The sequence below is a fragment of the Anticarsia gemmatalis genome, chromosome 27 (genome assembly GCF_050436995.1).
Source record: "Anticarsia gemmatalis isolate Benzon Research Colony breed Stoneville strain chromosome 27, ilAntGemm2 primary, whole genome shotgun sequence".
Taxonomy (NCBI): domain Eukaryota; kingdom Metazoa; phylum Arthropoda; class Insecta; order Lepidoptera; family Erebidae; genus Anticarsia; species Anticarsia gemmatalis.
Genome location: NC_134771.1, coordinates 6526087 through 6553570, shown reverse-complemented (window position 1 = coordinate 6553570; position 27484 = coordinate 6526087). Strand labels below are relative to the sequence as shown.

At 39.2% G+C, this 27484-nt stretch overlaps 5 protein-coding genes across 10 annotated transcripts in view; 3 read left to right on the top strand and 2 right to left on the bottom strand.

Annotated features, from left to right (window-relative positions):
* Positions 1-1456, top strand: part of LOC142984472 (uncharacterized) — a 58006-nt gene extending 56550 nt beyond the window's left edge. For all 6 annotated transcript variants that reach the window (XM_076132101.1, XM_076132097.1, XM_076132102.1 and 3 more), the window contains one exon: positions 43-1456. In XM_076132101.1, coding sequence (XP_075988216.1) covers positions 43-76 — 34 coding nt within the window. In that variant the 3' untranslated portion in view covers positions 77-1456. The remainder of the gene's footprint in view (positions 1-42) is intronic.
* Positions 1457-1943: 487 nt separating this feature from the next.
* On the bottom strand, positions 1944-9722 carry LOC142984416 (uncharacterized). Its single transcript, XM_076131975.1, has 11 exons — positions 8822-9722; positions 7892-8041; positions 6282-6515; positions 4461-4581; positions 3901-4146; positions 3432-3643; positions 3240-3246; positions 3089-3192; positions 2736-2820; positions 2413-2630; positions 1944-1989 (listed from the first exon to the last, which is right to left on the bottom strand). Exons 2-11 carry the CDS (start codon positions 8029-8031, stop codon positions 1944-1946), a joined length of 1413 nt encoding a protein of 470 aa, XP_075988090.1. The 5' UTR covers positions 8032-8041; positions 8822-9722.
* Positions 9723-12558: 2836 nt separating this feature from the next.
* Positions 12559-14878, bottom strand: RpS21 (ribosomal protein S21). Its single transcript, XM_076132346.1, has 4 exons — positions 14754-14878; positions 14613-14671; positions 13194-13385; positions 12559-12633 (listed from the first exon to the last, which is right to left on the bottom strand). The coding sequence occupies exons 2-4, from the start codon at positions 14660-14662 to the stop codon at positions 12624-12626; spliced, it is 252 nt and encodes an 83-aa protein (XP_075988461.1). The 5' UTR covers positions 14663-14671; positions 14754-14878; the 3' UTR covers positions 12559-12623.
* Positions 14879-20701: 5823 nt separating this feature from the next.
* On the top strand, positions 20702-23962 carry LOC142984609 (uncharacterized). Its single transcript, XM_076132347.1, has 3 exons — positions 20702-20824; positions 23205-23235; positions 23339-23962. Exons 1-3 carry the CDS (start codon positions 20783-20785, stop codon positions 23860-23862), a joined length of 597 nt encoding a protein of 198 aa, XP_075988462.1. The 5' UTR covers positions 20702-20782; the 3' UTR covers positions 23863-23962.
* Positions 23963-25044: 1082 nt separating this feature from the next.
* LOC142984458 (cytochrome P450 6B7-like) lies at positions 25045-27045 on the top strand. The gene is made up of 3 exons (XM_076132067.1): positions 25045-26285; positions 26373-26715; positions 26801-27045. The coding sequence occupies exons 1-3, from the start codon at positions 25266-25268 to the stop codon at positions 26977-26979; spliced, it is 1542 nt and encodes a 513-aa protein (XP_075988182.1). The 5' UTR covers positions 25045-25265; the 3' UTR covers positions 26980-27045.
* The last annotated feature ends 439 nt before the right edge of the window (positions 27046-27484 follow it).

The window sequence follows — 27484 nt, the reverse complement described above, 5'->3', positions numbered from 1 at the left end:
ACTTTGAATATACGAATGAATTTGTTGTCGTGTACATTTCAGATGTCGCATGGACGAGTTGGCGAACAGTCAGTGACGGGGGGCGGCGGGGCCCCCCTCGCCCCCCGCCGCGCCCCCGCCGTGACGTCACCGCCGCGCCCCCCGCGTGACGTCAGCGGACACTCTAGTCACTCGCGCGTGTACCAACACACATACATACATACATACACGCACACAATATCATACATACATTTTAGTAATATGAGATTGTTTTAAAATAACTTGTGATACATTTTTATGAAGGTTTATTTTAAAATAGTTTATGAATGAATTGGTACAGAAAATTACTGGAAAAATTGTGTAATTGCCAAAATATTCGTCGCCTAAAGTTTTTCTTTAACAGTGCATGGAGTCAAATTACTAAAAAACATGCCATTTTTAGCCGAAAATGCTAAGAAACGAGACATAATAGTCGATATATAGAAAAAAGTTTAATTTATTCATTATAAAAGGTCCCAAAAATATCACCAGTTATTTTAAAACCCTAAAAAAAAATCAAATAATTTTAATAAATTTTTTATAAGCTTATTGCTGGCAAATAAATGAATTTCTCCGGCGAATAAAGGCTTCAAATGAATTGATATATGTGTGTCAGTTTGTGTGTGATTGTGTGTGTGTGTGCAGTCACGCGCGTGGAGCGTGATCTTGGACTTAATATTGCGCGTGTGAGCGTGCGTGTACGCATTATAACTACATGTGTTTGTGTGGAGCAATAAACAGATCTTTGAAATAACATCGGAAAGGAACAAAATTATAGTCATTTTTATTGGTCACCCTAGTGTCAAACTGCGCGAAGGTCTTTTGATCCGGCAACGGCTATTCTTTTTCACAATGATCGGGACTAACTTTTACTTTCCGAAGTATAAAAAGTATTATTTTTTGCGCAAGAGCACAACGTAAATCTTTCTGAAAAAACTTTTAAAGGCGAAGTTGTGCTATTGCCCGCCAGATGTCGCTAAAAATTACACTCTTCTATTGCTCGCTAGATGGCAGTAAATATAGAAAAAATGAAAGTTTCATGAAATTGTTGTTTGTTCAAAGATCTGATTGAAATGACTTAATTTATGTATAAAGTTTTGTTGTTATTTGTATATTATTAATATACTATGTTTGTTGGTCCTTATTGGTGATCTTAAAAATCTTTCTGTCGCATTAAAAAATGTCACTTAATTTTTTGTGATGTCACTTACTACATAATGTTTGAGGAGCATTTTAAGCGTGACTTAAAATTGAGTGTCATTTTGAGCGCGATCAAAATATGTTAAAATGCATTGTGTTAAGTACTGTATTGTACAAAAGTTAAATTTGTTATGTATATAAGCGTGCACGCACGTGCTCCCGAGATGAAATAATTAAATTAATAATGTAACTACTCGTAATTAATTAATTGTAATAAAATTAACTTGCCGTAACATTATGTACCTTGTTTTATTTATTACCTAAAGCAAGTTTCTACACTTGATAGGTACTATTATGTAAGTCCTCTCGCTGCGTCTGTCTATCTATTCGGGATAAACTCATAATCTACTGAACTGATTTTCATGTGTTTTTTACCCAAACGAAAATCGATTAGCGAAAAAGATTTCCGTGTTCTTTCTAAACCAGGCGAAGCCAGTGTGTGCTAAGTTGTTTAAAAAACAATTTTCCTGGGATACGCTAGAGGGGCGTATCAGTTAAGCCCGAACACGAAAACAAAAGAACTTTTCTTTCTTGTTAATGAGACTCCGATAAAATAATATGACGTAGTTCGCACGTTTATAATGGCACAAGTACTGCTGCTACCTGCTAACCAAGCTTCATACAAAAGATTTAAAAAGGGTTGTAGGGGTGAAATAAAACTATTATTTATGTAGTAATCATGTAAATCATGTAATAGACGTGATGTTAATATAACAAGTACACAGTCAGCGGTCGCTGTCCGCCGAACTGAAGATCTGCGTCGACAAGTACCTGACACATACAAACAGCGTTATTTACTGAGTTTGACAGAAGAAGTCCTATTTCAGCACATAAGCTATAGGAAATAAGGAATAAGAAAACCCAAAGTTTCCACCGCAAGCTGAACGGACCTGATGATTCTATGGCGAGTTCCAACAACTAACAAAACGCACTCGAATGAAAAAAGACGATCCAGGTATAATAACTTCGTTAAATTCGCAAATTTCATACTTAAATTTCCGCTCGTGGTGGAAATCGGGCTTTATGGTGCTGAGAAATGACGATGAAAGAGGAATACTTCGTCGGTGAGAACATGACAGTTTTTAAAAAAGAAATAAATTGAACTCTAAACGCATGCCGCTTTTTCGACAATAGTTTATTACAACTTATTTATTAGTATTAGTAGCAGTAGTTAACTTAGTAGCGTATACTTACTGCCTAAACGACCGCCAGTACCCCCGACACAGCGCACACAGCGAGGTCTCTCGCTCGCGGTGTCGCTCGTACGCAACATGCGCGCCAACATGTGCGCCAGCACGCTCGCGAGCATGTTGGCCGACACGCGCGGACAGGCGCTCGTCCAGCGGGTCGCCGCTGCACGCGCGCCGCGTCGTCGCCGGCAGAGCTTGCAAGCGCTTTGCTTGTGAGTATAACTATAACATTTTAAGTAAAAATTACGTAAATAAGAGCGTAGTAAAACATTTTCATGGATATTATTGCTAAATATTGAAACATTTCAGTTCTGTTTGTATACTCACATGTACAGGATCCTCCAGATCGAACCCGCAGCGCGCGTCACACGCGCTCGCCACCACGCTCGCCGTGCTGATACACTCCACCACACTGCAATACACGAACAACAATCAGCTTGACTGCTTGCTTACAAATTACCGAATTAACTAATTAAGGTACAACTTTTGCTGCAAAGCAGACATCTGTAGGACTGAATGACCTGTAAGATATCATTATTTTGATATTTATACAGTTAATCGAAATATGAGTTCCGAGATCCGTTTTGAAGTTCTGTCGACTTTAAAGAGACTTAACGGGTAGTTCACGCTGGAATTAAAACGACCACTCACGTAGTAGCATAGTAGTAGTGAGTAGTTACCTCTCAGTAGCGACGTTAGGTCTCGCCTGCGGCTGCGGCGCGATGTCGAGCGCGCACGTGTTGGTGACCGCGCGCACGCCGCGCCCGCGCCGCCCGCACGACGCCTGCCGAGCAGCGGCCTGCTCTCACTTCAGGGTTTAGTACTACCTACCTCTGTACTACAACATCCAACCATCTATCCTCTACTGCAACATTAAGGGTAATCTTCAAGCTAAATATGTTCTCAGTAAGTGTACTGGGCACTCACTTAAAATAGGAGCAAAACGCCATTGAATTTAGAGAGTATTTTGTAAGAAAACCTATATTTTCGGTCACGAACGTAAGTTGTATTCAAAGTAATTACTCGCGAGTATATAAAAGGTGAAGATAATTCACTTGCAGTAGGCTGGGCTCGGTGGCGACCAGCTTGTCGCTGACGGACACGGAGCCCGAGGAGGGGTCGGGGCGGCGCGGGGCGGCGGGGCGCGGCGCCGGCGAGCGCACGCGCGCCGCGAACAGACGGTTCAACTCGTCCAACTTGTTCATTATTATCTTGTACGTCTTGCATTCCTCCGTCTGCAATTTACACAAGAGACAGGAGTAAATACTGATAACCAACAAGTTAGTAAGCACATTGGTAACTAACAAGTTGTCGAATATGTTGGCTAGCATCAAGTTGTCTAACAATTTGGTACAAACATACGCGGTGATCAAAAAAATGTTGCTTTCTTTATTACAATTGACAAACATAAATTAGGTATCCTAACCTTTAAATTTTCAATCGTGTTTAAGACCCGTTATATATTATGCATTATAATATTATGTAAACATACCCTATTCTTATCTTTCCGTCTGAAGTCTCTACTCCTAGTGGACCGGCTGGTGGACGTGACGTCACTGGTCCTCAGCGAGGTGGTGTCGGAGTGATGCACGGACCGCTCGCGGGAGGCGCGGGGAGGGCGCGGCGTGGCGCGGGGCGCGGGGGCGGGGGGCGGCGGCGGCGGAGGGGGCTCCGGCGCCGGCGGGGTGCGCCGCTCCGTCAGTCGCTCACACAGCTGCGCCACGCGAGCGATCTGAGCCTGGAGGTGTGTGAAGCAACATTGTATCATAAAATCTATTTTTTTTTTATTTACAGAGAGTGGTTTTAGCTAATTCTACAGAGTTTTATAACGCAATCCCACTGGCGTTTTACGTGCGTTCCTCCAACGCTGCAACGTCAACGCCGCGACAACGCAACGTTAACGCCGCTTTAGTTGGCAACAGGTAGATACAGGAGATTTTAGAGCAGGACGGCATGATTGTACCTGCTGCCAAAAAAAGCGACATTAAAGTCTAACTGTCAGACTCTCATAGCACAAGTTGGTCAAGCATGTTGGCCATCACGTGAACCGACCTGTTGGTCGAGCAGCGCGCGCTCGCACACGGCGCGGAAGGCTCGCAGGGAGCTGCCCGAGCCGCCGCCGGAGCGGAACGCCGCCGCGCTCCGGCTCGCCTCTCTCTCCACACCACTGCGACTGTGCAATCAAACATTGAGTTATGAATAATCATCTTATACTTAGTGACTGTTGTTGAATTAAAATTTTAAATATGTATAGTGGTAGTCCAATGTCAAGTCAATCCAATCAATCATTCATTCAATCAATCATTCATTCATTCATTTAATCGTTCATTCATTCAATCATTCATTCATTTAGTCATTCAATCATTCATTCATTCAACCACTCATTCATTTATTAAATCATTCATTCATTTAGTCATTCAATCATTCATTCATTTAGTCATTCAATCATTCATTCATTTAGTCATTCATTCACTCATTCAATCATTCTTTTATTTAGTCATTCAATCATTCATTCATTTAGTCATTCATTCATTCAATCATTCATTCATTTAGTCATTCATTCATTCTATGATTCATTCATTTAGTCATTCAATCTTCATTCATTTAGTCATTCAATCTTCATTCATTTAGTCATTCATTCATTCAATAATTCATTCATTTAGTCATTCAATCATTCATTCATTTAGTCATTCATTCATTCAATCATTCATTCATTTAGTCATTCATTCATTCAATCATTCATTCATTTAGTCATTCAATCATTCATTCATTTAGTCAATCAATCATTCATTCATTTAGTCATTCATTCATTCATTCATTTAGTCATTCATTCATTCAATCATTCATTCATTTAGTAATTCAATCATTCATTCATTTAGTCATTCAATCATTCATTCATTTAGTCATTCATTCATTCAATCATTCATTCATTTAGTCATTCAATCATTCATTCATTTAGTCATTCAATCATTCATTCATTTAGTCATTCATTCATTCATTCATTTAGTCATTCATTAATTCATTAATTTAGTCATTCAACCTTACATCTATTTTCAGGGGTTAACCCCAGTACTATAGTGCAGTTAAGCGGAATAATGATGATCGTCACAACCATCCTCATCATCACCATGATCATCACAATCATCATCATCACAACCATCATCATCATCATCATCACAATCATCATCATCATCATCACAACCATCATCATCATCACAACCATCATCATCATCATCATCACAACCATCATCATCATCATCATCACAATCATCATCATCATCATCACAACCATCATCATCATCACAACCATCATCATCATCATCACAACCATCATCATCATCACAATCATCATCATCATCACATCCATCATCATCATCATCACAACCATCATCATCACAACCATCATCATCACAATCATCATCATCATCACAATCATCATCATCATCATCACAACCATCATCATCATAACCATCATAATCCTCATCATCATCATCATCATCACAACCATCATCATCATCATCACCATCTCTACGATCATGATGAGCTTTATTCGATACTAGCTGACCCGCGCAACTTCGCTTGCGTCACTTAAGATAATCATAATTTTCCCCGTTTTTGTAACATTTTTTTCTGTTACTCTGCTCCTATTGATCGTAGCGTGATGATATATAGCCTATAGCCTTCCACGATAAATGGGCTATCTAACACTGAAAGAATTTTTAAAATCGGACCAGTAGTTCCCGAGATTAGCGCGTTCAAACAAACAAACAAACAAACAAACAAACAAACAAACAATCAAACAAACAAACAAACAAACTCTTCAGCTTTATAATATTAGTATAGATAAAAATAATAGTATTCGTTGAGTACTACCGATGTGGTCGATGTTTCCTCCTGGCGTAGCTGCCGTCGGAGAGCCCGGAGTCGTGCGAGTAGCGCTTGGCGTGCGGCGGGCGCGTGCTGGCGCTGCTGGAGCTGGCCGCGCTGCTGGGCGCCGCCCGCGCCGCGCCCGCGCCGCCCGCCCCGCCCGCCGCCGCCGCCGCGCCGCCCGCCACCGGCGACGTTACCTTGCGCTCCACGCCGCCACAGTCCACCACCAGTTGGTCACTAAGTATAACAACACCGAAACAGAGATATAAAAAGACTTATTTTCACACAATACAGCATATTCTTACACCTATATTAAAAGCAAAACTGGGCATTTTTAGAAGAGAAGAGTTTGAGGAATCTTGAACCGTTCAAAAGGGACTATAAAGGAGAATGGGCAAAATAGTATGGAGCCTGGGCGATCCGCGGCCAAACTTGATTTTTTGTTTTTTTAATGTAGTTTAGTCCTATAATTACCGTGTAGAAGTTTTATTGCCGCGACGCACTTATATGACGAACAAAATACATTTTTGTTTTTGAGCACTTTTAATAGTATAAAAACATATTTTTGGCTTATATTCGGAGATTAAATAAAAAGTACTATTTATATTATTGCATACAAATGTAGACATTATTAATATTCGAACAATCATAACATGTAAATATATAAATATCGTAACAAATAAACATCTTGCTCTTCTATAATATATTCACTGAGACGACTTATCTGTCTTGAATGCTCAGCTTAAAAACGAGGCGTTCATAGCCAGTTGCGCTCACTGGTCGGTAAACAATCTGTTGGTTAAGCAACCGTTGGCGCGGTCATTCTATAGATGGGTGACCGCATTGTGGTATTTGAACTGGGCTTCTCCGTGCTTCCGAGGGCACGTAAAAAGTCGGTCCCGGTTGTTGTCTACTAAGATAACATTCGGGCGGCTTGAACAACTTTGAAACTGGGTGAACCATATGATAGATAGATATGAGTTACGATTATTGTTCATTTTGATGGCATTGCAATCGTTATAAGAAGATGTAACGTTATTACACAACATTAAATGCATTACAGACACGAAATAATTGTATTTGTTCTATGAAATTCCATTATATTTACATGTCAATATATTGTTTCCTGAAAGGATTGCAGCGAAACGTTCTTAGTAAAAGTTGTTCCTAGTTATCATTACTTTAATTTGACACTACTTTCATTAATGGCCGCCGACCGCCCAGGAGTGCCCATTCTCCTTTGAAATACTTGAGGACACAGTTTCACACGAATACCTATCGTGTGAAAGTTGAGAATCTGAAGATCTTGAAAAGTGCTATAGTTAAACGCATGTTGGATAAATGATGATAACTGGGCTGGCCATGTTTCGCGCATGCATCCGGAGAGATGGATGAGGCTGGTGACAGAGTGGACACCACACGATGGATATCGTTGTCGAGGCCGACCACGACGTAGGTGGCATGTTAATCTAACCGCATTTGCTAGTCCATCGTGGCGGAATATGCCACAGGACAGACAAGTTTGAAAGAAAAAGAGGGGAGGCCTTTTCCCAGTAGTGGGCTAATAAAATAAATGTTGGATAAATTGGTTAGGAGGTAGTTGTTGGACTCACCAGCGCGTGTTAGGTATTCTGGGGTCCGCATTGCGCGAGGGCCGCACGCCGCCGCGCATGAACTTGTCCAGGTCGATGATGTCGGGCGCCGCGCGCGCGCCGCCCCCGGACCACGAGCCCGACGACGACCGCGCTGACATCCTCCACACACTGACACACACAACAAACAAACGTGACTGACTGACTGACTGACATAGTGATCTATCAACACACAATGCAAACCGCTGGACGGATCGGGCTTAAATTTACTGCATGCAAGCAAATGTTATGACGTAGATATCTGCTAATAAGGTTGTAGGGTTTTGATCAATTCTACCCCTAAGGGGATAAAATAGATGAAAGTTTGTATAAAATTCTGTCCTAAATCACAAACCACGCGGACGAAGTCGCGGGCGCGGGAAAAGCTAGTTGAAAATAAAGTAGATGCACCAAATTAAAATTTGTACTTTTTGTCTAGACTCAAGATGGCCAAAGTAGGGACACAGAAATACTGATCTAAAGGTAAGATTTTTTGTATAAAAGTCTGGAAAGATTGATCCAATCTCCGATAAGTAGAAAGAGCAGTCATTAACAAAGTTCCTTCGCTAAACTCAAAGTCTTTCTCGTTCAGAAAAGACAATTTAAAAGGAGACTCTAGGACTTCTTAGTCTCGCAAAATTCACCTCACCATTAACTTGATATTGCTTCGCTTTTCTCAAACGAAGACTTAGTTAACAACATAGCAGATGATCAATTAAAATCGGATGCAAATTGGGGGAGCTCCTCAAATTATGTTTTATAAAACGAGTACAGTTTCAGCACAGCTAGCTACCCAATCTAGATTGAGTGCGGCAGCGAATAAAACGAACATTTAAGGAAAGTCACTCAAGTTTACCATCAACTTGTTTGAAATGTCTACAAAACTTCAAGCGTGTACTGTGTTGTACATACCGCGTGTTATGCGCACATGTCCGAGGGCGGAGCCGCAGGTCTCATGTCTCGACGCCGTGGTGAGTCTCGTGCGCAGCTGCCACTCCCGGAGGGCTGGCCCTCCTCACTTGCGCGGCACTCTCGCGTACCAACTCATCTGACATTTGACACACACTGCCGTCACACTTGACCACCTTCTATGTTCGAATTACAGATATCAAGAAGGTTCTGTCTTTATTTATACAAATACACTGTTTCACCAGAACTTAGTCACAAAAGATAGGAATGGTTTAGAAGAGATTTACAACCGGTAAACATATTTCTAGGCGCTTGGAGCCGCGAAATGGTATTCCTGCAAAAATATTTGTGTGTACAGAAAATTATTTCGTGTTATATGTCAGCGTAGTCAAGTTAAGTCTGACTGAACTATTCTCAAACTGCACCTAATCAATCAGAGTGAAGGTGAGTCCAAGCGCGTGATATTTAGAAGTAGACCTATAAACAAACCTTCATACAGTTTGTATTTGACATCGTACAACGATCTCTGGCTGAAAACGCGTCAAAGGAAAAAGAACTTCACACTTCACTGACAACAGAAGAACAAAAGAAAAATTTGGCGATGACACACCCCAAAATTATCTGTAAAATAAAATAAATCATGAACAAATACCGGTGCTGCACGATGTAAAAGCTGACGGCTACTCGACGACACAAATATGTATATTAAAGGCTCAGGAGTCTGGCTATTGCTGTGTTTACTCATACAGGTACGTGGCTCCCTGCACTCTGTATCAAGTACCTGGATCTGCCTCCTTGCAGTCAGCTGGTAAGATGCACTGGAGCACGAAAATCGGCGCCTCCATCACATTCCTGGAAGTGTTTTCAGCTGTCATTTTCAAAACTGACAAGCACTTTACATTTTTGCATCCAAATTATTTTCTTTCTCCAACTGTGAAGGTTTTCTTCCTTGGAAGTGAAGAGAGGAACAGAGTTCAGAGGATCATCTTCTGTTTTGTAAATAGTTGGTGATTTAGAAGTGAGCTTCAAAAGGTTATTTTCAAACGCCTCTGAATAAGGCAGTCTGTTCTTCACACTGAAAAATGTGATCAACTTTCGTAAACCTTGCAATAGAATTGTTGAAATAAAAATCTTAATTCTTGATTTAATTTGATCTGACTTTTGCCGGACTTGGTTGAGTTTCTGGTCATTCCTGTTCTGTGGAAGGTTTATAATCTTTTTTATTATCTGTTACTTACTCACCACGGTAATTCAAAAAGTTAGTCCTAGGGGAGTCATCTAGACTGTTTACGGCGCTAATCAGCACTTGTAGCGAAAAATATTTTTTTGTTATTTGCTTCTACTTTGTTGACCTGTCGTTGCATATGGCAGGTTGTAGGCGCTTTCGCATGCAAGAAGGGCGGCGGAACGTGCCGACCTCCGCGCTGTCCGGGCGGCTGCAAGCCCAAGTACTGGTGACCGTCGCCGCGCGCCACGCGGCCCGAGCGCGACGGTAACTTACACGTATTATGGTCAGTCTTAACTATATTATCATTCTTCATTTTAAAACTACTCTATAAGAAGGAGAATACTTACAATGACATAAGAAGCGCTAGTGGTACCTTAAAATGTAAAGGTTTCCATTTACTCACACGACAATGGCAGACAGGTTCACGTTAATTACGACCTCGGGGCTTCGCGAGCCAGTAGCTAACTATTATAAAACATGTAACACTTGCAGAATTATTTCGGCTGTCAGGACGGAGTGCATATTCTTTGAGCGCCGCGATTTCCCAGACTGCATAGCGACATAGATAATTCCTTGTTTCTATTCAGCTAACGGCTCCTACGAATTTAGTTACAGTTGTCAGTGCCATACGGTTTATCCCTACCCATTGAAATACCTACCTTAGGAGTTAACGGGCTTTGCATATCAGTAAGTTAGAGTTTTGTCTCTTGTACACCAGCTGTCTGACTGGGTGTGGTCTGTGTGGTGGTGGGTGGTGGTGCTGGCGACGAGCGCGGCGGGCTGCAAGAAGAAGACCATCTGCCGACCACCGCCCGGCGGCAAGCCTGGCTGCGGCGGCCAGGGCAAGATGTGATCAACCACTGCCGAGCTCGAGGGAGATTGTGGCGATATGTAGCCAAGGAGTGCAGCGATGGAAGTGAAAGCGGCTTGGGAACTTACCATGACACAACACGGTGAACTAGTCTGAGAGAAAAATGATTGAACTATCAAGAACGACGAAGATTTTTCATAATCACGCGGTAAATCATTACTTACTTACCACATCTTTCTTGATTACTTTTGACGCATTTATTTATGGAAAAGATAACTTACAATTTATAGTCTCGTAGCATTCCGGCGGATATTATTTGCAATTTTGTAGATATTTTGAACGCGCTTGTTTTGTTTAGGAATCGAACCTACGACTCCGACGCATGGCAACCACTTTAAATACTCTCACAAACTGTATTTTCATTAACTTATTGGGTTATCGAAGAATTATTAAACTTGTAGGTTCTCGTGATAGGTTCATATACTTAAAATGTAATCAGGCTATGTATTTTTTCTCGTATTTAGATTTTGAAATTGTAATTTTACGGATCAAAAACATTTTATTAGGCACTAGAAACACTAAAATTCGAAACTGTGACGTCACTACATCATATTTCTATCTAGGAGTGTTTTTACATTACCTACATAAAAAGTAGCTGATTTGACTGTTGTCAAGTACCCAATTATTTGTGGGATGTAGGTAGGTAAAAGCATTTATAAATTCCATACGGTGACCATACCTCATAAAACAGGTTCATTTATTAAATCATGTAAAATGTTTATTATTTAAATTCTTTACCACCGCGTAATACAAAGATTCTTGAATATAAAAGTTAATTCGTTCCTTTTTCCACACAATGCCTAATTGCGTCAGTTTCACACCTAAGCATACAGGCATTGTTGATGGTAGCCATTCATTCATACTGGTATTTAATTTAATAAATATTCCTTCGATACACTTTAATAAATAATTAATTATAATAATATACTGACGTTAGTTTACATTATTTCAATTTCTTAAAAAACAACTCACGTGACTGAAATTTTCGGCTGAATGGATAATTTGCTGTAGACGTAAACACTCACATGTATATGTAAAAAAAATGAATACTGAAACGGAGTTCGTTACAGAAGTTGAGATAATAGCTTTGACCGGTCTTCGACTATCTTAGCGTTTCTATTTGTGGATCGCACAAATAATTGTTTCATGTGGGAATCAAACCCACGACCTCTCGACACTATGGTAGCGGCGTGCCGACCTAAACCATTGCGCCACGGAGGCAGTTGAAAAGAGAAGTCTCAAAGTACAATTTTATATTTGCTTGAAATGAGATTAAACCTGTCTATACTATCCTTTCCATAAATGAATTGTCTTGCGTGTTTGATAAAAAAAAGTAAATGGCTTGCACTTAGAAAAAAATATAATTTAGATAAAGTTTTTCTTTTTCCCTCCAATAACATAGGTCAGCCCAGCGTCTGTCTTTTCCACTATACAATTTCTTTTTTACTGTTGAATGAAAGTGTAATTATAATTTCAGGACATAATCAGGTTCACCAGCGAAAGCCGACACACCGCACAGATCAGAGATGAAGCAGGAACATTTAACATCGTCTTAACATGTATAACACAAACAACATACAATATATACTTGTGATCATTTTATATATAAACATAATGGTTTGACGCAAATAAAACACAGAATAAGTTTTTGCGAGTTTTTTTTATAATTTTTCTTAAAAATAATGCTCCTTACATGACTAAATCACTCAGTAGTTCCTGAAACAAAATAAATATATGTTAGCATTTGGTAATATAACTTGTATATAGGATGGGTAGGGAATGAAGCATATTTTTTATATTTAAAAGAGCTCTTTTATGATTGTATGTGTAGGACATAGGTACTGTATTATTTGATTGACATTAAATAAACTTAAGTCAAAATAGCTTGTCTGAAACTTAGCATGCAAAAAAAATCCTAGAGTAGAAATCATTTATACAATAATCTAGTGTTAATAAATAGTTGATACATAGAAATAGTTTATTAACTGCTTTATTTATTTATTTATATATTTGCTTTAATTGGTTTATTGGGGCTTGATAATACTATTCTACATTAATACCTACATTTTATCTTGCTTGTCGTTGTCGTTTATCAGGGAAAGTCTATTGCCATATCTCGGCAAGGTACTACCACTAGATCACTATTGAGAATATTGATATATTAAAAGACCAATAGCACTTTGCCTGACCTTGGAATCAAACCTGGGATCTTGTAGTTAGCAGTCAGATACTCTACCAACTGCACTAGAAGCTTAGTAAGTGAAGCTGATACTCACTTAGTCAAAATGCCGTCTTTCTTGGTAAGCCTGACGATGCAGTCGTCGGACTCTCCCATGCGACGGATGGCTCCACACACGACGTACATCTTGGAGGACTCGGCGGCGCGGCCCGACGCGGGGTCGACGTCCGCGATCACCAGCTGCACGGACGCGTGGTCCTTGGCGTGGATCAGACGGTTTGAGGCCGAGCTGGAATCATACGCAACTTACATAAGTATGTCAGTTAAAAAATAGTGAAGAGTAGCTGAGGGTTGTTGTCGAAACTCCTTCCACAAGGAGACTATGCAGGTACATTGGTCTGCCCATGAACACGTTCGGAGCAGTTCAGTCAAAGATTGGGAATAAATAAGGTATTGTATACCTCAAAATTCTCATTGCGTTCAAGACCTGTTTGGCAATTTAATATTATGTGTACAAACTGTGATAGTATGTGTTTGAAAATATAAATAGTGTTTAGTGGTAAAACTGAGATATTTCATTGATTTGTAGAGTTGTTAATTTATTCATCATAATGACTTAGTGGTCAATCTGGTGTTGAAGTTCTTCAAACAGCTCCAAGACCTTTGAAACAGCTTAATGACATCTGTCTGACTGTTATCTTAACTGACAACAACTGGGTAAGTCAAGTGAATTATGAGTTACTCCCAAATCATACAATATTCTCATTATGGAAACCATCATTCACTGTAACATTTAAATAATAAATGGAGTAACTGATATGATAGTTTATATTCGTTCATAGCCGTTTATTATTCCCTAGTCTTATACCAATGTGTAGTGCACTGAAATTAGTGTGAATAGTCTTTTACCAGTTTATTATCACACACACACCCCTATCAATCCTCTGAAACTGGCATCTGTGTATCATGAAAATGATTAGTAATGTCTTAGTAATGTTGATAGTTACACATGATTGCAGAGAATGTTTCAATGTATATAAGATTCAGTTAATAAACAAATTATGTGTGCTACATTTACAAGGCAAAATCTTGTTACTGAGAACTGCATTTTACGCCCAAATAGCTTGTACATTAGAACTACAATACCAAATGACAACTAAGTTTCTTAAAATTCGTTCATATAAACTTGCAATATGACTGAAAAACATGTTTAAGTTTTGGTAAGCCATATTCAACGACAAGAAGCAAGTTTTCTTTACTATTTTTGAGAACTTATTGAGCATTTATAGCCAGAGTTCTAATGACAAGAATGAGTTGGAGCACAAAATAAGTTTGTTAAGTTTTTATAGTTAAAAAAGGGGCTTTACACTAGAAAATAAGACTATAGGAAGGTTAGTGTACAGTCATTCGATGGTTGTTAGACTATTAAAGTAGTTTTGTAACTAAAATACAGTAAATACAAGCATGTGTGGCGCGCAATGTGGTCAACAATGTAAGATAACCTCAACACGCTTACCATTTCCTCGGGCAGTACAAGTCAACGAATTCTCCGGCGTCGTTCTGCATGTTGTATGTCTGAAACACAAAGTTTATCGTCACCACGAGCTAATTTTACGTTTAAATTCACTATAATTCCAGAAAATAAAGTAATATTCACCTATAAAGCACACTAGTCACGGAAATGACAGAAGCGAAAGGAGGAACAAAGATGGCCGCCGGTGAGCACTTTTTAAAATTATAGTACCGTTTTGAACATCAGGCTTTTTAGTATTTCATTTTCTATCCTTGTATACGTAGGGTGACGCATGTAGAGTATCTATCAAATAAAGTATTTTTGAACGTTGTATTTTTTTTCGTACCTATGAAATAATCATCGTTTGATTTTTTATTGAACTTATATGAGAAAGTTCCATCCAATAAGTAAACTTAATAAGTATATATACCATTTTCAAAATAATGTTAGGGAACCTGTTGTACCTAGGCCGGTTTTTTAGAAATATATTTTTTATTGTGATTTGACGTGCAGCACACAAATCATTCATATTTGCATATTTTGAAATGTCAATTATTTGGGTACTCACCAAAAAAATATCAGATATGTATATTTAATACTTACATAATATTTTTAAATTTAGAAAAAAATGGGAAATGAGGCCAAGGTACAACATACCCTATGTACCTAGGCCAGTAGTACGTTGTACCTAGGACACATTAAAATTTGGGGGCAATTTAAGCAAATTATCAAATTTTGTTAACTAAAATCATTTTATTTGATTTATTACAGTACACAGTATTATTACAGTATACAGTATTTAACAAAACATTTTAAAAATTCTCAAATGATCAACATTTAGAAGTGATCAAAATTAAAATAATATTCATAGCTATTTTTATGCTTTTCAAACAAAATATTTAAACAAAAACAACTAACTTTTTGCCACCGTTTCGTTACATCACATAGCTGCGCCTGCCAAACTCCATATGTGTATTTTGATGTTAAAAAAAAAAAGAATCTTGTGTCCCAAATAAAAGAAAAAGTTTTCCAAAATCTCACAAAAGACACACACACATGTGGAACTTGGCAGGCGCAGCGACGATATCACATAATATAATATAGCAAATAAATATACCTATATAGCATAGCAAATGGAAAACAAAATATTGAAACAATTATCTTTACCTATACATATATAAATTATTATTTCTCTCTTAAATTTTGATCAGTCATTTGGACTAGCTATTATAATAACACTATCAATAATGTAGATATATTATTCAGCTTTAAGCATTTAGTAAAAATCCCAGTACTTCTGTATCTCTAGAACATAATAAATTTCTCTGTTCTTGTTAACTTTTTGCGGGGTTTTAATTTTTTCGACAATGTCACTCATCGGGTACAGATTTAAATCCTCTTTTTCAAGCTATTTCCAGTTTTTAAGTGATTTTTGCATCGATTTCTGAAATAATAAAGATATTTAATTAGGAATATTATTACGTAAATGTGAAATAATTTAATAAAATATTCTCCTGGCCAAAGTACAACATCCAGGTTCTACCTTGGCCACTGGCCAAGGTACAGCTGATCGACAGTGACCGAGGTACAACACTACTCCAACTTCACTAAAACGGTGGATTTTATATAGTTTAGAGTTAAGTATCTCGTAAGTTTTTTATTGTGCTGAGACTTGTAAAATCAAAGAACCGATAGCATATATTATAACAATTAAGTGACTATTAGAAAACTTTTAAAACTATTAGACTTCAAAATATATTAGAAATACTTACTTTTTTACACAAAAAAGTTTCAGCGTCGATAACACCAAACACCGGCTTAATGGCGGTATGCGACTAACTACACATTGAATAGTCTGTAGTGACGTATCGAATACCATAAACAGTAGAATTTAGTATCGCGCGAATATATGAAAACGAGCCCAGTGGCCTAGGTACACATAGTGCCAAGGTACAACAGGTTTCCCTATGCTTAATTAGAATCATAATTTTTAACAAAAAAGTAAGATTTCAAGATAAAAGGATTGAAAGTAAATACAAAAATTATGAATTATAGCGTACAATTATTCGGAAAAATGTTAATTGTTCACATAAAATGACTTTATTCAGGTGCAGAGAATTTTCAGTAAATACTTTAACTATCCGTACGTACCTACCTAAACTTTCGAATTAATTACCACCGTTGCGAGCCGCGCAAAGCAAACAATGCCAATAAAATAATATAAAATAATAAATAAATTGTATTCATTATACACGCAGCTGTATAAATTCAAAAGTTTTGTGTGATCAATTGCGTCGGAACAGTTAGCAACGGTAAATGAATCATTTCAAATTTATATGACCATTGAATCACGTACCAGAACTATTATTTTAACGGCCAATACAATTATGAATAAAATATTACATTTTGTCATACGTTGTTGAAATAACTTGAACAAATTCACTATATTATAATAAAAAATTAGGTCCATTTGGAAAGACTTGTGCTCTGCCGATTGATAGATCAGTCAGCCAAGAGTCCTCTACACTGAGTCTATATTCAATTTATTTTCAGAAATACCGAGTTGTTTAGCGAAACCACTTCCAACTAAATCTATCGATATCCGTCGGTAGATTATTGAGACCATTGCGCATTGTTAACTTAATATTAAATATATAATTTGATTAATCTGTGGCGTAGAAAGTTTGTCTGTAGCATTGGAATGATATCTGTAAATAAATGAAATTAAATATGAACAATTAAAAAGTGTTTTACAGCAAACAATGTGAAACACGTGTGTATTGCGCACGACTCGATCAAATGATCACGTGCATTAGTTTAATAATGCATTTGCATAAACAAAGGCCACGAAAAAACGTTAAAGTAATATAAATATTGATTAACATACTTACTATACCTAGCTACTACGAATGGAAAAAAATGGAGCCTTTTTTGCAATGGCAATTCCCGATAGATTGCTGTGTCCTGGAGCTACCGGAGGGATTTACCTAGACATAGAGGAAAAATATCTATTTCAAAAATTTTATGGCACGGATAACTGGCATTTTTGAAAAGAATACTTCCCTTTTCGACTAAATGGTTAATACAAGAAATAATATTCAATAATCGTATCAATATGTATTGAAAGTTTACATTAAACTCAAGGACCGCCTGTTTAGTCCCCTTACGCACTAGCGGGACCGGCTAGCCGCGCGGTAACAGTTTAATACGCAACCGCCCGAAAATTTATAGCGAGTGTGTATCATCATAGGCATATTATGCATATACAACTGTAAAAGCGGTTAGCCGCGCGACTAGCCGCTAATACGGTTAACCGCTAGTGCGTAAGGGGTTTTAGAGTATTGTAATAAACTATAATTAAAATGCTGCCTAGCACGCTTAAACTTGTAACCATTTTAAGAAATTAGTACTTATTTATATATATCACTGTGATTACACATAAGTAGTCTATTACTGACTGTTAGTACCGGCACTCGAATACACCCCTGCAACACACCAAAGCTTTTTAGAACAATTCGTCACAGTTTACTTACAACGTCATGTACAATGAAATCAAAGGCTTCAGCCTATTCAATAAAAATCATAAACATTATTTTTCCATTATTTTCTTTAAAAAAACAGCTCTTTCTTTTGTAATATAATAATAGAATCATCGTTTTATTAGTTAGGGACACCTGTGCTGTGTCAATATTTGTCAAATGCACGTGATATGGTTGCAGAGGTTGGTATATAAACTGCATCTGTCCTAAGGGCTAGCATATTAACTCCAACATGAACTACTGGCCGGTAAGATACTTAATAACTTATTATTGTGTTTTTGTTAAAGTCTTTATTAATTTCAGTCGCGTCTACCTTTATATCGAGCTATGAGTGATGGAATAGAGAGTGTACTTGCAGGTACTGTGTATGCATAAGGGTGCCTCAAATAAACTCCTGCACAATTTGCTGGTTTTAATAAAGTTGACTGCTGTGGCTCCCTGAATGTTAAATTATTATAATGATTATAAATAATCACTTATTATTTAAAATGACATTACAGCCTTTATTGTTTATGAACCAGGTCAACGTATTTTTAAAGAAACTTTGGAAACGTTAATATTTATATCATTAAATACCTACTAAATTATTTTTGTAGTATTCTAGAATTGCTGAAATATATGCAAATTAGAAACATTTCTGAACCAATAAATTCTTGGAAAAAAATATTTTTTAACGTACTTACGTCTCACCAGGCCCTCATCTTGTTCGTGGTGTCAGCGAGTCACGCGGCTCCATGTAACGACGACCCTACCGCTGAAGCTGTATCGGGCAGCGACGCGATCGCCGGCAACGGTGGAGCTCTCGCACAAAGCTGTGCCGGCGCCGCTTCTAAAAACGGCATTGTCATCGCCAAATCGAAGGCAGGAGCTATTGGCAACGGCGGAGGCGCAATAGCTCACAGCTGTGCTGGCGCGGCTGGTAATGGCGGAGATGTCATTGCGTCAAGTGGAGCAGGTGCTGTAGGCAACGGCGATAGCCTGGTGTACTCTGGCAGTGAAGCCTACGGCTCTGGGCGTGGAGTGCTGGCACGATCAGCTGGATACGGCGTGAGTAATGGAGGTGTTGTGATGAGTGGAGCGATGGCTGGCGCTAACAACTACGCTCCCTGGCGCTGCAAGCACAAGCCGAAGCCCTGCCCTCATCATCATCACGGCAGCGGTAGTTGCAGTGGCAGCGGCAGCGGTAGTGGCAGCGGTTCAGGATCTTCTGAAGGTAGCAGCGAAAGTGGATCTAATTCTGATGGGTGTGACGAATAAAGTCACAGACTGTCTGGTGGCCAGCGTAAAGTGTGTCTTTGAATAAAGCGCCATAAATACTCCTTGTTTTTCTATTTAAAACTTTGGCCAAAACTGCATCCTGGAATACTGGTTATAAAAGTAGAATGTTAGTTGTAACATTATTCATACAGGTGTACTAATATAACAGATAATTTCGTTAACTGCCAGCTGTGAAATTATATATTTAACGGAACAGCTATCATAACTAACTTTTATTTTAACGTATAATAGATTTTACGAATAAAATTCTTGAATGTGATCGTGGAACTTATTATTTAAAATGTCTTTTGTACTCATCTTTAACCAAATTAACCATACACAGCAGTCTAGCCGTCAGGTAGGTACTTATTTTGTCACTAAAATTATAGTCAAACAAACAAACAGAAATCATTTGTCAAAAGAGAGCAGTCAAACTATTTCAAACTGAATCCTCTTAATAACTTTAAGATATGTTCTTAAAGAATAGGGAAGTTGACAGGGTTAATGTAAAATTTATTAAACTAGTACTCGCAAAAGGTTTATCCAAAATACTCAAGCTATGTTTATTTTTTTCGTTAATGCGGTTAAAATTAAAAAATATATGTAGAATGAAATATGTATATTAGGCACTCATTTGATTCCAACTAAAAAATTACAGAGTGCCTCAGAGTGGCGAAAATCATCTCTTCTCTTTCAAAACTCGTCCGATTTATAAGTTCAATGAACTAACAAAGGTAGAGTACTAAAACTGTGTACTTTTCAAGTGACGTTAGCAACAGACTAACAGACCTTCTGTCATTATAACAATCATGTACTACGCCGCGGTTTCACCCGTGTGAGTTGTACCTGGCTTCTTCAATAATGTCCAATAATGGTGCAGCATTTTTTCACTCTCATAACCTCGTGGGACGGATAACCGACACGACTAGAGAGAGGTCAGGCACGATCTCAACTTCCTAACTCCGGGCAATTTCTAAGAAATTCTTAACAGAAAATCTCAGAAGACTTTTTGGCCCGACCCAGGATTCGAACCCGAGACCTCTTGTGCGGCAGTTATACACACTACCGACCACGCCACAGAGGCAGTAATTTTTTATAACGACGTGATATTCTTATATTTAGTAGGTAGAAGGAATTTAAGTGATAGATATACTTAATTAAAAAAATGGCGGCCAAAACAAATAGAACGCTTTTCGTTAGCTAAAGTTAAACACTTTAAAATCTATAGGTTGACTCCCAACTGTCTAAATACAAGTATTTGTTGTGAGATAATATAATTAATATGAATCAAGCACACGATGGCATGGCCGGCGCCGCTTGATATAAATTCAGTTCTCTTGGGATACTGAAACCGTCACTACATTCACTTCACACGAAATGGCGATCAAAATCACTTTAGCTACTATCCTGATAGTTTTGGTAAGCTTATTTCAATAATTTATATTTTTTTTAACCCATTACTGTCTCACTGCTGGGCAAGGGTCTCCTCCCAAACGAGGGAGGAGTTAGGCCTTGAGTCCACCACGCTGGCCAAGTACGGATTGGGTTTAAATAATATTAAACTGTATTATTGCTACTAAACTACTTATAGTGATAGCGTGATGTTAAGTCTATAGCTTTCTTCAATAAATAGCAGATTTGATTCAAAAATATTTCTCAATTCGATTCAGGAGTTTCTGAGATAAGCACGTTCACAAACAAGCTTTATATTATTGGTTAAGATGGGAACAAACAAAAAGGACATGATCTTGCTGTTCCATTTTTGCGCTTTGATTTACTTGACGTTTCGGCCACATTGCACTGGTCTTGGTTACAACATTCGTATTAGTTTGTTAAATATTTTTCAGTACAAAAAGAAAATTGGCGTGAACTCAAGAAAAACGCAAAAAATAAATAAATATCTAAGTTTAATAAGTATCTAATTGTTAAAGATCTCTCAAAGTAATTTGTTAATATACTTAAATAGAGAATTCATGCCCTATTGGTTTATTTTATTTTTAATTTAATTTAATTTTTTTTTTTTTTGTAATTGTAAATATTTTCTTTTTTTTTGTCCTAGTCTTAGTATGATAGTAATTTGTATGATTTTAGTTTAAATAAGTAACTGTATACTATCTGGATTAATATATTAATAAATACCTATACAAAAAAATTGAGAACTACTGCATCTCAAAAAACATTAAGTACATATAATTATTTATGTACGCTGATTACTTATTTCATAATCTGTTGACATTTGAACTTTGTGCAATAATAATGATGCGTCAGGATTGAAAGTGCAAACGAGCAAGTAATTTGATACTGTACATGATTGCCAATCGTCTTATTTATGTACTAAATTACTATATAACATCACGTACCAAAGGTGTAAGGAACACACCTACGTTTTTCCATTAACTATGTTAGATATAATTATCACAGGAAACCTTGCACGCCTAAAATTTGTTTAAAGCATTTATAGAGGGCATGCAAAGTCCCCAACCCGCACTTGGCCAGCGTGGTGGACGCAAGGCCTAACCCCTCCCTCTTTACGGGAGGAGACCCTTGCCCAGCAGTGGGACTTTAATGGGTTAAACCTTGCATGCCTAAAATTTGTTTAATACATTTATTGAGGGCATGCAAAATCCCCAATCCGCAGTTGGCCAGCGTGGTGGACTCAAGGCCTAACCCCTCTCTCACCACGGGAGGAGACCCTTGAACAGCAGTGGGACACTAATGGGCCACATTTATTTTATTTATTTTTAGAAGTTAAAAAAGCCCATTAGTACTTTTCCCATTTCGGGAATCGAAACCAAGACCTAAAGCTTGATCAAGTGCCGACACTAGCACCTATAGACCACAGAGGCTGTGTTATCTACTTAACTTACTTCATCAGACAATACAACATTTAAACTAGCTTAGTGGTTGAACTAAAATATACGCTAATTTTATTATAAAAAGACTCGTTAATCAAGACTGATTTCCACTTACCTACTGATATTCCAGCCAATAAGCATCTCCATGATACGACGACAACGTTTCAAGTCGATCCCGGTTTTACTAAATAAAAATAATCTAATTCAATTGTCACAGGGTTTCGAACCACTAACCATACGTAAATGTAATAAAAAAGCAATTAAACTCCAATTTACATTAGTTAAACCTTTCCGCATGAACAAAATTAAATTACAAATCTTTTGGTCATTAATTCATAACTTTATGAGTTTGTAATAACATTTCAAAATGGCCGTCACGATATATTATGTTTAAGTTAAGGTAATACAATTAAAGGAACACGAATCATTGCAATTATTCGCAATATGTCGGCCTTGTTCGTTACTATATTACGATTTGTGATCACGATTCACGAATACCTTCACTTGTACTAAATTACTTTTGATAATGACTACTTCACATACAAATTATTACAAACTATGTTTTTAATTATAATTCGATTTTGAGTCTGTAGTCTGAGTAGTAGTTAATTTAACTATTAAGTTTTTTCTAATATCTACCTAAATTTTCTCAATGGTACTTACGTGCCATCACAATAGTTTCGTCTCCTATCTCCCAGGACTGACATTATAAATGTTGAAACGTTACAACATCTAGTACGTGCTTTTCGAGATACGGAAACACCATAATTTCCATAAAACAAGGAATATTAATTAAGAATTCTTGTTTTAGAAACTTAATCTTTATTTTTTTTTTTGGTTTGACCACGAATTCGAACCTGTAACCTCTCAGATGATGTTTACTAGTGTTACAGCACAGTTACAGTCTCTATAATTTCGTTCCTAATTGATTATTTTTGTTTCAGGTGGCTAGCTGTGCCACGGACAATACCACCGGTAAGAATAAATCAATTTAAAAATATTTTTCAAAGACCTCTATACCAATTAATATAAAGACACATTCTTCATCAACAATCAATAATATAAACCATTTACACAGAATCATCATCAACAACAACATCGGACGCGGCAACAACAGCGTCAACAGCTAACAACGACGCGAAAACTATTTCCGAAGCAACAACACAATCTAGCGCGTCAACTACCTCGGACGCAACATCATCAGCCGCCGGCAGCACTTCGGACGGGACTACAGCTGCGACTGCCGCAACAACAGCGGATTCAACAACAACAGCGGATTGTACATCAACAAATGCAACAACTACTTCGGATGCGACACCAACAACAACGAACGAGAGTCCAGTGACACCAACACCTGCGGGTGATGCTACACAGCCAACAACTACTGGCACTCCGAATAATACTACTCCTGGAGGTGGTGGTACTACGAAATTGGAGTCTTCAATGTCTCAAGATAATCAAGGAGGTACTACTGAGCAGACTCCTGATATGACTACAGTCTCCCCACCTCCTCCACCTGCGAATAATAGCTCGAAGCCCACTCCTACGCCAGTTCAACGGGCAAGACGTGATATTACGACCAGCAACAACGCTTTTCATTAAACTTTTTGTGACTTAGAACAGAATTTTCATATAAACTTTCTTCCCCTATTTTATCCCCTTGGGAGTATTGATCTAAATCTTTTCTTGGCGGATGCCTACGTCATAACACTACCCCGGTTTCTGAGGTAAATTTAAGGGTAGTTTATCTATTCAATAGCGTTAAAACTCATATAAAAAAACGCTATTGAATAGATAAACTACCGCTAAATGTAGGTACTCAGAAACCGAGGGTAAGTCAGTCAGTCACCTTTGTGTTATATATATTTAGGTTAAGCTATAAGTTTTATTATGGGTATTTCTAAATGGTGAGTTTGTGTGGCTAAGCTATAACTGAATTAACATCATTTAATACAATGTAGAACGAATGGGAAGGTTGGTCATGCAATGCATTTGTATTTTTAACCGACTTAAAAAAAGGAGGATGTTCTCAAATCGACTGTTTTTTTTAATGTAAAGTTCAGAGCTCATTACGTCATCTATCAAGAAACGTAGAAAAACATTTTAACTTAACAATGAATACTTAAATACAGTGTGTGAATAAAACGCTATAACTTGAAATAACGTGATCCTATTTTTATCGTTATTAATGTATTTCAATATAATAAACTATTTCCGTGTGAGTTTTATTCGTTTCATTATTTACTGCGCTAGCGTAGTATTATTCCGTACTAGCTGACCCGCGCAACTTCGCTTTTGTCACATAAGATAGAATACAATTTTCACAATTTTCCCCGTTTTTTGTAACATGTTTTACTGGTACTCTGCTCCTATTGGTCGTAGCATGATGATATATAGCCTATGGCCACTACCTACATCAACAAATCAAGCCCAAATAATTTATTCATGTGAGGTCAAATACCTACGCATGTACAGTTAAAATTGCTGTCGATTAATTTACCCAAATTTACCTTAATTCGAAAAGTAAAGTCATTGGAAAGAACTGACTAGAAACTTCTAGTCATATTTTTTTATAGCTTCTAGGTTTTTTTGCACTTTGCATTTGTAAGCTGCAACCAATAATCGATTATGTCCGAGTACACTCAGGTACAAAGGTTAGACGTAGGTTATTGCCATGTTTTTATCATGTGAACTAGAAAAACTGGAATCCGGTAAGTTTTTCATGACGTCACATTGAATCAAACAATCACAAATACGATCACCAGACCTACGACGTGTGTCGTGTCATTAACATGTACATAAATGAGTTTAGTTAGTACATAGTCAATCCGCCGGATAACTCAGACAGTCGTAGTAGTTTATTATTTTCTTGATAAGTGATAGTGATGTGTAAATAGTTACTCAAGCACTCTCGTGTTATCTCGTTATCTGTTAGATAGTGAACTAGTTGTACATCGTCGCGTCTCCGCTGCACCCGCGCACTCCTAGGACGAGGTTCAGTGAAGATGATCACGCTGTATGTGGTGCTGGTCCTGGCGGCAGCTCTGTACGTGTACGGGCGGCGCTCGTTCGGGTACTGGCGCGCGCGCGGGGTGGCGCACGACCCGCCGCGCGCCGTGTTCGGCAACAACCTGCGCGGCTACTTGTTCCGCGCCAGCATGACGCAGCTGGCGCACGAGCTGTACCTCAAGTACCCGCGCGAGAGAGTGGTCGGCTTCTACCGCTCCACCAGGCCCGAGCTGCTCGTGCGAGACCCGGAGCTCGTCAAGCGCGTGCTCATCACGGACTTCGCGTCGTTCTACGAGCGCGGCTTCACGCCGCACCGCACCGTGTTCGAGCCGCTCATGCAGAACCTGTTCTTCGCCGAGGGAGACGTGTGGAAGCTGCTGCGCCAGAGGATGACTCCCGCCTTCACCACCGGCAAGCTGAAGGCGATGTTCCACCTGATCGTGGAGCGGGCGGAGAGACTGCAGGCTCGCGCGCTGCAGGCGGCCGCCGCGGCCGAGGCGCTGGACGCGCGCGACCTCATGGCGCGCTACACCACCGACTTCATCGGCGCCTGCGGCTTCGGCGTCGACGCCGACTCGCTCAACGACGAGAACTCGCCTTTCAGGCAGCTCGGACGCAAGATATTCAAAGTCAGGCCCATCAATATCATCAAGGCGATACTGAAGGAGGTCGCTCCTAACACATTCCAGGGGCTAAAGATCTGGAACCACCTGGAGGCAGATATGAACGAGCTGGTCGGAGAGATCCTGAGCAAGAGGAACTACAAGCCGTCGGGCAGGAACGACTTCATCGACCTGATGCTGGAGTGCAAGGCGCAGGGCACGATCGTGGGCGAGTCTCTGACGCGGCTCAAGCCGGACGGCTCGCCGGAGCGCGCCACGCTGGAGTTCAACGACGGCTTGATCGCGGCGCAAGTGTTCATCTTCTTCGCGGCGGGCTTCGAGACCTCCTCCTCCGCCACCAGCTTCACGCTGCATCAGCTCGCCTTCAACCAGGACGTGCAGAAGAAAGCGCAGGTAACCTACTGATGTTACTCTCCACTGATACGTCACTAGCGAATTATGAGTGACATTAACTTAATTATTTGTGATTGTTACTTGCAGGCTGAGATAGACCGCGTGCTGGCGAAGTACGAGGGCAAGTTGTGTTACGACGCGATCAAAGAGATGACGTACTTGGAGTGGGTGTTCAAAGAAGCCATGCGCATGTTCCCGTCGCTCGGCTTCTTATTCCGACAGTGTACGAAACCCTACACGTTCCCGGAGCTGAACCTGACCATAGACCCTGGCGTGAGAGTGCTGATACCGCTGCAGTCGCTTCACAACGACCCCCAGTACTTCCCGGAGCCGGAGCGGTTCCGTCCGGAGCGGTTCTCCCCCGAGGAGCTGGAGTCCAGCAACAAGTACGTGTACCTGCCGTTCGGCGAGGGTCCGCGCGCTTGTATCGGTGAGTGTCGCGTGTGAGTGTATATCTCTTATCTACATGTATATAGGTAGGTATATGTTGTATGTATGTATGTGTGTGTGTGCAGGAGCTCGGCTGGGTCTGATGCAGTCGCTGGCGGGGCTGGCGGCGGTGCTGTCGCGCGCCAGCGTGCTGCCGGCGCCGAGCACGCGCCGACACCCGCTCGTCGACCCCAAGTCCAGCGTCGTGCAGAGCTTCAAGGACGGACTGCCGCTCTTGTTCAAGGACAGAAGCAAGGACGAATAATAATCAAATAAACATGAACTATAATTTATTGTTTTTAAGTGTCTTTTGGTAATAAAATGTGGTTATGTTCCTTTTAGGTATTATATAATCAGTATAATTATTTATCTTGCTTTCCCTAACTAGCTATCTAGCGCGGTCGATAGTGTATGCGACTGCCACGCTAGAGATCTCGGTTTAGAATCCTGGGTCGGGCCAAAAAGTGTGTCCTGAGATTTTCTGTTAAGAACTTTTCAGAGATTGCCCGAAGTTAGGAAGTTGAGGTCGTAGACCTCCGTCATTATATTCTTAGAAATCGTAATCAATCATCGGTTACCGCTCCTTACATAACTAATGATTTACAATACATTAATATTATATACAAAAAATAATATTCAAAACAAAAAACAGCAGATTCTTGTCGATTAAAATACCCTACTTCATCTCTTCTAACTCACTCTACCTTCCTAACTGGTAGTAAGATGATTAACAATTGTAATTGAACTAAATGATGATTGATGATGCAATG

Coding starts and splice junctions, on each gene's coding strand:
- LOC142984458 (XM_076132067.1), top strand. CDS start 25,266: ATGATCACGCTGTATGTGGTGCTGGTCCTGGCGGCAGCTCTGTACGTG. Junction 26,286..26,372: donor ACGTGCAGAAGAAAGCGCAG/GTAACCTACTGA, acceptor TGTTACTTGCAG/GCTGAGATAGACCGCGTGCT. Junction 26,716..26,800: donor GGGTCCGCGCGCTTGTATCG/GTGAGTGTCGCG, acceptor GTGTGTGTGCAG/GAGCTCGGCTGGGTCTGATG.
- LOC142984416 (XM_076131975.1), bottom strand. CDS start 8,031: ATGTCAGCGCGGTCGTCGTCGGGCTCGTGGTCCGGGGGCGGCGCGCGC. Junction 4,147..4,460: donor GCGCGCTGCTCGACCAACAG/GTCGGTTCACGT, acceptor ACACACCTCCAG/GCTCAGATCGCTCGCGTGGC. Junction 3,644..3,900: donor GACGGAAAGATAAGAATAGG/GTATGTTTACAT, acceptor TGTAAATTGCAG/ACGGAGGAATGCAAGACGTA.
- RpS21 (XM_076132346.1), bottom strand. CDS start 14,662: ATGCAGAACGACGCCGGAGAATTCGTTGACTTGTACTGCCCGAGGAAA. Junction 13,386..14,612: donor TTGTACTGCCCGAGGAAATG/GTAAGCGTGTTG, acceptor GTATGATTCCAG/CTCGGCCTCAAACCGTCTGA.
- LOC142984609 (XM_076132347.1), top strand. CDS start 20,783: ATGGCGATCAAAATCACTTTAGCTACTATCCTGATAGTTTTG. Junction 20,825..23,204: donor CTACTATCCTGATAGTTTTG/GTAAGCTTATTT, acceptor TTTTTGTTTCAG/GTGGCTAGCTGTGCCACGGA. Junction 23,236..23,338: donor TGCCACGGACAATACCACCG/GTAAGAATAAAT, acceptor CCATTTACACAG/AATCATCATCAACAACAACA.